The sequence below is a fragment of the Sprattus sprattus genome (assembly GCF_963457725.1).
Source record: "Sprattus sprattus genome assembly, chromosome: 4".
Classification (NCBI taxonomy): domain Eukaryota; kingdom Metazoa; phylum Chordata; class Actinopteri; order Clupeiformes; family Clupeidae; genus Sprattus; species Sprattus sprattus.
In genome coordinates this window covers 16,910,101-16,921,255 of record NC_137923.1, presented here as the reverse complement: position 1 = coordinate 16,921,255, position 11,155 = coordinate 16,910,101, and the positions used below count along the sequence as shown (strand labels likewise).

The window sequence follows — 11,155 nt, the reverse complement described above, 5'->3', positions numbered from 1 at the left end:
ATATATATATATATATATATATTGATTAGGGCGACCCATTCAGTTGGAACATTAAGCAAGACAATTGTATCAATTTGTTGTTAGCTGATTAACTCAAACAGCAATACCTTTTTGTCCACTAGATGGCAGCACACAACATAAAGATTTCCTCTAGCAACATAGAGTAGCTATAGTTACAGGTGGAAAGCTATGGAAGAAAGTTTCATCCAGGAGCATTCATAAGCAAAAACTATGTGGCACCACAATAAATGATCCCAGTTTTGTATTATTCACATTACTCAAATGTTGAATGATAGCTTTAGGACACATTGTATGCCCAGTAACAACATAAAGAAGGGGGCAAAATATAAGGCAAAACCCACAATGTATTGAATGATCTTGAAAGTACTGGCTTACAAAAGCAAAATAAGTCATCACATAGAAAATAACTCTGTTCGCCAATTGCACTAACACATTCACACTGTGAAACATATGAAAAGTGACCATAGTATATGGAAATACCGACCGTGTTAGCCACTTCATAGCCTGCTAGCCCAATTTACTTTCGTACCAATTCTTGGATGTAGGATTTCCTCCCCTTTGTAGAAAACTGGATGGAGACATTTGGTTTAGGATGTCCTAATTGTTTTGTTGTCAATTTATTTTTATTAGTACGCCGATTAAAAGAAAGTCATCTTTACTGAATGTGACGTGACCAAATCAGTATGACGTCCAGTTGCAGAATGCAGAAAGCTCAGTGGGGTGTCCTCCCGGAATCCATAGAGATTGCATTGAGACCCGTTTTGTAGAAAATATTTACGTGACATGAAGTCTATGAGACGTCAGGGGCGATTTTCAATTCGCCCAAAATCGCCCCCAAAAGGGGTGGGACTAATTAAAGCACGACTTTAACCTGATTGGACAATGACATTCAGGGGCAGGTCAGACGGTGTAGTGATAGAATCCGACAGGAAAATAAATATCTCCTTTTCCCATTCGGCAGTGCATCGCCCAAATCACCCTTATGGACGAACCGCCCCTGTCCTTGACACAATCCTGTTTCTAAGGTCTGCAGAAAATGTCTTTGACCCCATGGCTTGGAGTTTTCTCTGACTTGCGCAGTCAACTTTGGGACCCTATATAGCAGGGGTTTTCAACCGGTGGTCCGCGGCGGTATTGCAGGGGGTCCGCAATTTAAAAAAATTAAATTAAAAAATAAAAATTGCTTTGATATTTCAACACATTTCCAGATTACTCTTGAAAATGTTTGAAATAAGAAAAATATGTCTAAAATAATATAAAGGTGATTCACGCTGACAGAATGTAGCCTTGCACCTATCCAGTCTATGGTAGCCTGTGCTAAGTTCTGGATAAGTTGCCAGACCGAATTTCCAGAGCTTGCTGCAAAAGCAATGAGGTGTATTTTGCAAACTTTCAAACTACCTGTGTGAGAGCATTTTTTTTTTAAGAATAAGTACAGGGCAAGAGAATGATATGAGACTGTCGCTGTCTACCATTTCGCCACGAATAGATAGGCTGTGTGGACTTCACCATGCCCAGATATTACACTGACACGTCTCCCCTCTCCCCACACATGCACGAACAAACGCACACACGCGAGCGTGCAGGCACATCAGTGGGCCACGGATTACTTTCTAGTCGAATGGTGGTCCCTGGGACAAAACCAGTTGAAAACCCCTGCTATATAGGAAGGTGTTGGCAATCCCCAATCATGTCTAATCAATTGAATTGATCACAGTTCTACCCCAATAAGTTGTTGAAACATCTCAAGCAGTATCAATACAAACAAAATGCACCTCAGCTCACTGGGTGTCCTATCAAAGGGGGTGCACACTGATATGTATTTTTTAAATAAATTAGAACAAATGTCAACCTGTTTTCACTTTGTGTCAAATTTATAGACAAAAGTGAACTCCATCTATTGTAGAATATGTCTGTAATGTAATATGTGGTGAAGGTGAAAGGGGTGTGCAGACTTTCCAGCTTGACTGTATCTCTGAAACTAAGAGCAGATTTCTTGTATAACCAGCGGTGCAATTTGAGCTGCAACTGGTGTAGCTGATAAAAATTTGTGTTTGGAGCTGGCTAGAAGACAGTGTCCCATTTGTGTCATACATTTAAATATGTATCCTACAATAATCTTTACATATGTACGTTTTATATTAAGAATAATTCTACATTTTTGTAAGTATTTATAGTTTTATTTAATTATGTCGTGATATTGAATATTCAAGCTAATTGCCATTGAGTTCAGTCAGTGGTATTTGTTGTGAAAAAGCTATAATGCTTCTATACCTAGTTATAGCGTATACAGTGGCATGCAGACATTTTGGGCACGCTTGGTCAAAATTTCTGGTACTGTGTATAGCTGAGTTGAAGATGAAAAAGAAGGCAAGTAAACATCTTTTCAACATTTTAAGCCTGATTAGAGTTTTTTGTGTGTACAATTTTTGAGTGGAAAAAAGGAGCACCATGCAAAGTTTGGGCACCACAAGAAATTGGAGCTCTCCGTTAACTTTTACCAAGGTCTCCAGCCTTAATCAGCTCGTAGGTTATAGCTATGCCTGTATGACTGCAGAAGACCCCCCAGGAAGATTGGGCAGACTTTGGAGTTGTGATGCACGGTACTTGCCAAAAGTAGGTACCCAAACTTTGCTTCAGGCCCTTTTGCTTATTTCGTATTTTGAAACTGTGAAAGATGGAAATTAAAAGAGGAGTCTTGCTTAAATGTTAAAATAAATTGTCCTCTTCCGTGAAATATGACCTGCTTTTTCAAGTTATTCACATTCAAAAAATGCTTTGACCAGGGGTGCCCGAACTTTTGCATGCCTCCGTGTCTTAAGGATACATTTCCCAACTGGCCCAGACATGTCAATTGCATTAGGGTGTAACAGAAATAAGGTGTGTAAAGTACACACCGATTTTGGGGAACACTGTTTATTTATCATATGTTCAGGGTATCATCATCATTGTATGTTTTGTTATTTTTCGGCTGCAAAACTAATTACTGCACCTCGATGATATTACCTGTTGGTACTGTAGATGAATGCTTTTCCAGATGTGTATGCGTTGGGTATATTGTAATGCTGTGTACATAATAATACTCAACTCTTTGGGCACAAGGGGGTTCACTGTGCCCAAGGCACGAAAAGACGAGCAAAGCTCATGATTTTAAAACATTAATACTTTGTAATAAATCTTGTGGAATGATGTAAGTATACTCTTGGCTATCGGTCTGTTTAACAAAAACATGATCAGAAATATTTCATGTAAACAAAAAAAAGCTGAAATGGTAACGATCTTGTCGACAGTTGTTAATTCAGATCAGATTTTTTTTAGTTAAGTATTTTATCAAAATCTCCATAAAAATGTGACATCCATAGTTTTCCTCTGGAATGTTACATTATACAATCACATTCTCTAAACACACATTTCTCTAGTAATGTTTTGTATGATACATATTTATACACTGTCAACTGTACGGATTCATCCTTAAAACACAAAATAACGGAACACGTTGCATGTATGCATCTCATAGAGAAGAACAGGTCAGTAGAGTTTGTTTTTCTTGTTGTTTTGCTACAGAAGGAATGCAGAAGAGCAGTCTTGATATTGCCTCATAAAACTGTACTCCTGTATGTCTGCTTCATATGGTTTGAAATTGATATTGTGCACAACACCCACAGGATGTCACATAGCAGTAGTCATGCACAGTCGAAACTGACGCAATAGACTGTCTGGGGCCTCTCAAAACTCTCCCTTCACGGTCTCTTTAGTGTGTTGATCTGGGCACAGATTTTAAGTGCAGGACCCAATTTGATGTTCATGGCACTAACGAGATGGTCCTCGGTCAGCAGCAGCAGGGCCTGCCCGTCGATCTCCTGGGAGCGAAACTCCTCGGCCAGCTCTGCACATCCTGTAAGGAGGTTGGTTTTAACGTACAGGTGGTAAGATTAGCCTCACGTAGCCCTAATCAGTGCACAAAAAAATATACCAAACATTGCCGTTGGTCAGCTTTCAATTGTTTAACGTCGCTACCTGGTATGGAGTTGATGTAGGAGCATACTTGCTCCACAGTCCACTGAGAGGGGTTGGGCTGGGCTGCAGGGAGACCGTCAGATTCGAAAGATTCCCTCCTCCTCCTGCTCTGCTCGCGCTCATGCTCCTGTTCCCTCTCACGCTCCGCCTGACGACGCAGTCGGGTCGTCATGGGACCTGGGGGCTCATCTTCATCATCCTCCTCCCCATCCAGGCTGGCTGGCAGCTGCTCGCTCAAACACACAGGTGAGCTCATAAGACCGCAGAATAAGGGCTCTAGTCAAGGGGAAGAGGCTAGCCCTCCTGCTGACCCTTATTAGCTGTACTTTGTTTCTCTAAACGTTGTGCATGGCGTCAGCAGTTATACTTCAACACCCATACACACATCTGTGCCTAACCTACCACTTTTGATCCCAACTCATTAGGTTCTGAAGGGTTTGATCAACTGAATCCTAAGTATAATATAAATATATACATATATATATATATAACCCTCAGCAATGGAGCATATCTTCAGGAGAAATTCCACTGATGGTAATTCTTACTAACACAGAAAAGAAGATTGAGTCAGCTTCATCTGAACCTTAACCCCAAGTCCTCTGTCCACTGACCTGTCTGAGGAAGTGCTCTCTGGATATGCCGTCGGCACGACGGGGGGGTCTTCCCCTCTTGCCCATGGGCCTGTGGGGCCAGCGATTGGCCCTGTCGCTCCTCAGCAGGCCCAGACGCCGGGTACAACTCACATTGAACCTGATGGACGAGGCCAGATAAAGAGAGATCAGATAGCTGTTAACAGTCCATAAAGCTGTAGAAATGAACCAAGGAATAGCCTTCAAGGCTTCAAGCTGACATTATTTTTGACTGACTGCCTTTTGTGAAGAGAGATTATTTATTGTAAAATCAGATTGGATAAGTATGGGAGTAATAAAATTAGTTTGGACGATTTTGCAACACAATTTTTGGTTTCTTTGTGAGGGGTTCCATTCTTTTGAGAAAAGTGAGCCTGTGGGAGACTCACCTCCTGACGCAGGTCATGGAACAGAAGCGTTTGGAGCGGAGGAAGCTGTGGGTGTATCCCCTCTTCCCACAGAACTCGCACTGCAGCACATCTGACAGACTGTCCCCCGGGTGCTCTGCTACCAGACAAGGTAAGGGTTTAAAATCAGAGGGGGGTTACTTAGCCTGGTAAAACAGGACACTTATTCACCTCATGTATACTGAATATACACTTCATATTACACTTCATCACTCATCCAAGCGAAAACTGACCCTGGAGTGAAAAGCGGCCAGTGCCAGGCTAGGTTCCTGCAACTAACTAACTACCTGACTTTTGTGATTAGGAGACAAAGCACAACCCTCACCATCATCTGCCGGTATGTCGTCCATGTCGGAGTCAGAAGTATTCTCTGGGTCCTCCACACCCATCAGGCCTTCGCCGAGCTCTAGCTCTCCGTCGGTGGTTACCTCCTGGTTCTCCGGCAGCGCAGCCTGTTCATCTTCTGTCAGTGAAGAGCGGTTCACCTACAGCAGGCAACACCCATTAAACCACAACTCATGTTTACACTAACATGTGACCACCCTAAAGTCATTAGGCAGTAAAGGGTTTAGATATCTGTTCCTTTTGTTTTTTGGGTTGGGCTAGGGAACAATAGCCACAGAAGAGTTCTCCTGCTTAGTCTGACTTTTTTTCAAATGGTTGTCTCTTTTCTCTTAATTACATCAAACGTATAGAGAGAGAGACCATTTCTTAAATGCCTCTGATGTGCTAACTAACACCTGGGCACTGACAACATCCCAGAGTTGGTGCTGTTGCTGCTACTGAACTGCTACAGCTCCACCTTGTGGACATACCAGGAACGGTTCCAGCCCCTCATGGATGACGAAGCCCTCAATGAGGTGTGTGAGGATCTGAGGTTTAGCGACCGCCTGTGCGGGCTGGCCCTCAGGACTCTCTGGCAGGCTGGTAGCGGGGGGCTTGCTGGTGCTTCTTACCACGGCAGGGTGAAGGGGAGGGGGCTCCTCGCGTGACCGGATCACCGATCGGCTGGACGGCACGCAGGGAGGGTCCAACCCAGCTGCAGAAAATGTAATTATGTTTACTGGTTTAACAGTATTACAATTGAACGCACATATTACACAGTAACAGTGGATAGGTAATGCCACGTCAAAGTTGGAAATTAAAAAGAGTTTCAAAAAGTTCTGATATGAAAGTAAGCTTGAGGTTTGTGGTGAAGTTTGCACTGTAAGGTGCCCCGCACTGGAATAATCCGTTGAGGCGTCCTCAATGTTGTGTACCTGTGCACTCTTCCGATAGGCACGATGCATCCTCTTCACAGCCTCTTTCCATATCTGCTGAGGGGGACAGAGTGGGTGGGGAATGGGTCCGGTTCCTCGACACACCTGAAGGATCTTCATCTCTCTCTGCTCCCACCCCTTTGTGCTTTATCTTTAGTCCCTGTGCTGTCTATCAAAACAAATGAACAAGTTCACCTCATGCAGCAGGATAGTTTTGTCATATAGATACTGTTAGATACTGCCACTCACCCATATCCCCGTACTGACAATGAGAATGGTACTCACAGACTGCGCTTCTGTCTGAGACACTGACTGCATCTTCAGGTCCACGGCCACGGTCTGTGGTGGCGGAAGGTTCTGGAAGGGCAGCTGGACCAGCGCCTCGGCCACGGGGAGCCCCTCCTCGGACACCAGCGCCTGCACCGAGTGCAGGGACAGCCTCTGCAGGGAGGCCGGTGGAGGAGAGGGCAGAGCCCCGGAGAGCAGGTTGGTGGTAGCGGCAGTGGAGCCGCAGCTCTGAGTAGAATAGTGGGAAGCTCCCAATGGGCCCAGCTGCAGTAGCGGGCGCACAGCCTGGGCTGGGCTACCGGTAGGAGACACCAGCGCCGCCGACTGGTGCTGCTGAGGCGTGGAAATGGCAGCAGGTAAGACGTCACCAAGCTGTGACTGGGCAGCCGGAGCTGGAGGTAGGGGGACAGGCAGGGTCCGGGCCTGGAGGGAGAGGGGAGGGGGTCGCTCCAGTGGCGTGACCCGCAGGGCGATGGGCTGCACCTGCCTGTGGGCGCTGGCGCTCTGCTGGATGATGAGCTGATGGGGCCCTCGAGGGCCTAGTGGACAGTGCAGCTGATGCTTCACTAAAGCAGGGCAGAGGGAAGCTGCAACACCATTGAGACCATCTGAATAAATATGTATGTGTTACACCTAACTCTGACCTATTAAACAATAAAGGGTGACTAGAAAAATATTATAGATCGGTGCATTCAAACCATAGGCCAAGAAGTAGTCATCTCAAGCTGGGACTTACATGGGGCGATGAGTTGATGGCCTGATGACAGCTGACCTAGGTCACTTCCGGAGCTTTCCGTGGAGGCTATGGGCAGCTGGGTGGACTTCAGGGGGCTGATGGACATCTTGGGCAAGGAGTGGGCTACCATCTGGCCCTGCAATGAGGGCTTCAGCTGCACACCCTGAGCCAAGGTTCCAGGGAGGTGAGTGCGGAGAGCCAGAGTCTGGACCTACAGGGGCACAAGACATGTCACACTCAGCCAAGTAAGGAGCGACCAATAAATTCACACCTGCCCCAATATTTGGCACACTCTCATCCACAACACAGTCTGAGTTTAGGTAGGGGCTTGAAGACGTGTACAGGACTGGTGTGGGAGTCGTAGGTGCTGGGGGACTCACCTGTGTGGAGATGGGCTGGGAGGATGTGGAGCTAACAGCTGGAAGATCAGACGGCACAGCAGCCACAGTGGCAGCAGGAGCCAGAATCAGCTGACCGGAGGGAGGAGAGACATGTCAGAGGAAAGAGAATAGGGGAGTGTAGTGGAATATAGGGTAATAGAATAGAATGGAGGAGTGTAGTGGAATATGGGTGTATAGTATCAGCTAACAAGTAACTCAAAGAGCATTCAGAGATAATAATATATGCAGTACAGACACTACCTAAGTGCCTGCTAAATTAAATATTGGAAATGTAACGTTAGTGCTTCTTTACAGGTCGTGTTTTTGTTTAAAACATGGGGCAATCTGAGATATAGTAAAGTTGTTATAAGTACCATTCACTATAATAATACATTGATTCAACCCAGGCAAAACCGGCAGACTTGGTGGATTTGCCAGGTTGAGTTAGAATTGTTAAATGTTCATAAAGGTTGTTGTAAAACGTGTCTAGCCCTCTCTTAGGGTGACATATGAATGGAAGCTGAAAAACACAGAGCAGTACCATCTGGGTGCGCAGGTACATCTGGGTTTGGCTGCCCGTAGAAGAGCCATTCCCGAGGAGCATGGCCTGCTGGGATATCGTCCCACCCGCAGGAGTGGAACAGGTGCTTTGGATGCGGCCAATTGACTGAGCTGTCAGTGGAGTGGTGGCCAATGTGATCTAGTAGACCAATTAACAGATCAGAAAAAAACTGTAGGATAAATATTGAAAGATAAACCTCACTGAATTAAAAGCCACAGAATGGAAATGTCAAATTATAGCAGAGCAGAGCACATAATAACATACAAGATAATTAAATAACTGGGATAAAGCTGACATCTAGCTTGTTTTACATACAGCAGTATGTTGCAGCCAGATGGAGTTGTCATGCCAGTCTCATATAAGGACTTACCGAAGTCTGTGATACACTGACTGACTGTGGCAAACTCCCATTGGTTGATGGAGGAGAGGAGGAAGATGGCCTGCTAACCGACTGGGAGGGCTGCGGTAAAGGGATGGTAGTCGCTCATCAGGTAAGACTCACACAAACAAACTTACAAAACAGCCCATAAGGCATCATGCTGGGTTCTCAATCTACACAAATCAATATGTATATATATTTTCCATGTGTATGTCAGTTCCAATTAGAACGTCATCTTTTTTCATATGACAAGCAAAATAATGCGTAATAACATGTCCTACATGTCCTTACTATAAGTTTTCAGTTATATGTAGTATTCAGTTATACACATGCAATAACATGTCTGCTACAATGACAGTATCCAATTACATGCAAGCCTTAGGTTCTGTAAAGGGCGTTGAGGCTATTGTTGTTAGATACAAATTAATACAAGTGAATTTAATTCGTTTTACGAAAACGGAAACAATAAAACACTAAAGCAAGTGCCGTGGTGCATCAGCCAGACCTGTTGTGTGGTGGTCAGGCTCTGTGACACAGGGACATGCTGCTGCTGCAGGGCTGCGGTCTGAAGTAAGATGTGCTGCTGCTGGGCTGCGTACATCTGCTGCAGATACTGAGCTGCTGTGCTCTGCGGCCGCTGGACCATCTGCTGGATCACCTGCCCACAGAAAGCCACAACCACACACATGCTCTTTCCACTAAGACTCCACTTGCCAGTGCACAAAAACCTGCAAGACTACCAGTCATTTAAATACCATTCCCAGTATTCTGTATATTTCCTGTCTGTATTCCTCTGCTGACTGGTAGAATTCACTACTCTTTTTACAGCTATTTTACAGAGATTTAAAACTCTTCACTAATTATTCTAAACTGGCAGCCGTTATACACGTGCAACCTACAGTACGAAATGTATGCGATGACTCTGCTGTCCTGTAAGACAAGAACATATCATTACACTGAGTGATGAAGTGTACCTGGACAGCCTGTCTATCGGTGGGGGATGGGGGCAGAGGCTGGGTGCGGCTGGGGGTGGACGGCCTTGCTGGGTTGGTGGCCGTTGAGGTGGTGCTGATGGTGGTGGTGCTGGTGTTGACAGGTGTGGTGTTGGTGGTGAGGACTGCTGCGCCTCTCATCTCACCTGGGCTGTTTCTGTCCATCTCTCACAGATCAGGACAATCAGAGGGAGGACTACACCAGAAACAGGGACAAAAGAAAATTCAATTCAATTAAATTCTATTCATAAAGCGCCAAAACAATAAAATTGTCTCAAGGCGCTTAAGAGAGCCCAGAGTCTGAACCCTCCTGGAGCAAGCACAGAGCCAATAGGGGCAAGGAAAAACCCCCCTCTTAACAGGAAAAAAACCTCGAGCAGAACCTCGGCTCATAAGGGGAGGGGGCATGTGCTTTGGAACCGACCAGGTAGAGAGGTAGAGATTGAAATGGGAGGGGAGAGAAACATGGTAGATTAATTCACACGTGTCAGGATTAGTATGCTAACATACATGTGGAAAATAGGCACAAAACATACAACACAACATGGTACATACACCATACATGTACACGATACGTACAAACATAAGATGGTATATACATGATACATACAAAATTGATAGTGGATAAGATGGGAAGAGGGCATTCAAGTATTGTAGAACCACTTAGTGGGTATACAGTGTGTTTGTAAGGTAACTAATGCAAGGGTAAGTAGAGCAGTAAAACAATAAACTATGTTGATGGTGGCAATTATTTACATTACAGGTAAACCGGCTAGCACAGAGTATATGGATGCATCATGAGCAGGGTAGAAGTAACGCATGACAGTGTGGTGGGGATGGATAGGCATAGGCAAATGGTTTCTGGAAGTAGATCAGTTGGAGTGACTACAGCAGTATCTCACAGCAGAGACAGTCTAGACTAGGAAGGGAAGAAAAGAGACAGAGTGAGAGGGAAATGCTCGGCTTCCTAATATGTGCATAAGAACTTAATGGTTATGGTAAAGAGGAACAATGTTTTCACAGCCATCAGCATTAGTGGGCAAAGGTCATGCTATAAGAGAGTGAAAATTTGGTTAGTTAACACCAATCTGATGAACAGATGAGATACATTTTGGTAAAAAAAAAAGTAACACTAGGTAATAAGGCCATTTTATCAGTATTAATGCCTTAACATAATGTTATACAGAAGGAGATGAAGGGGGAGAGGCTGCCCGGCATGGTGTGTGGAAATTATGTTTATGTTTAGTTTTGTTGAGGTATGTTGAGTTATGGTTGGATGACTTGAGAACTTTAGTTATTCAAGGGTAGCAAGGGTGGCGGGATACAACAACAGTGCACAACTGGCTGGTGACAGTCGCATGCTGTACCTGGGATCCGTAAGGCACTTCTACACAGCACATGTGCTGTCTGTAGCCCAAAATGTATTCATGTTGGGAATTTCATGTTTAGTTGTGATGAAGTATGTTTAGTTATGTTGGCTGACAT

At 44.7% G+C, this 11,155-nt stretch overlaps 1 protein-coding gene across 1 annotated transcript; it reads right to left on the bottom strand.

Moving 5' to 3' along the window:
* Window positions 1-3,694: 3,694 nt before the first annotated feature.
* Window positions 3,695-9,835, bottom strand: LOC308364633 (polyhomeotic homolog 3; the record flags this gene model as incomplete). The annotated part of the gene is made up of 14 exons (XM_080837828.1): window positions 3,695-3,916; window positions 4,039-4,264; window positions 4,650-4,788; window positions 5,057-5,171; window positions 5,400-5,559; window positions 5,890-6,113; window positions 6,334-6,502; window positions 6,619-7,229; window positions 7,358-7,568; window positions 7,738-7,827; window positions 8,279-8,437; window positions 8,670-8,759; window positions 9,184-9,336; window positions 9,653-9,835. The coding sequence occupies 14 exons, from the start codon at window positions 9,833-9,835 to the stop codon at window positions 3,762-3,764; spliced, it is 2,685 nt and encodes an 894-aa protein (XP_080693954.1). The 3' UTR covers window positions 3,695-3,761.
* Window positions 9,836-11,155: the final 1,320 nt, after the last annotated feature.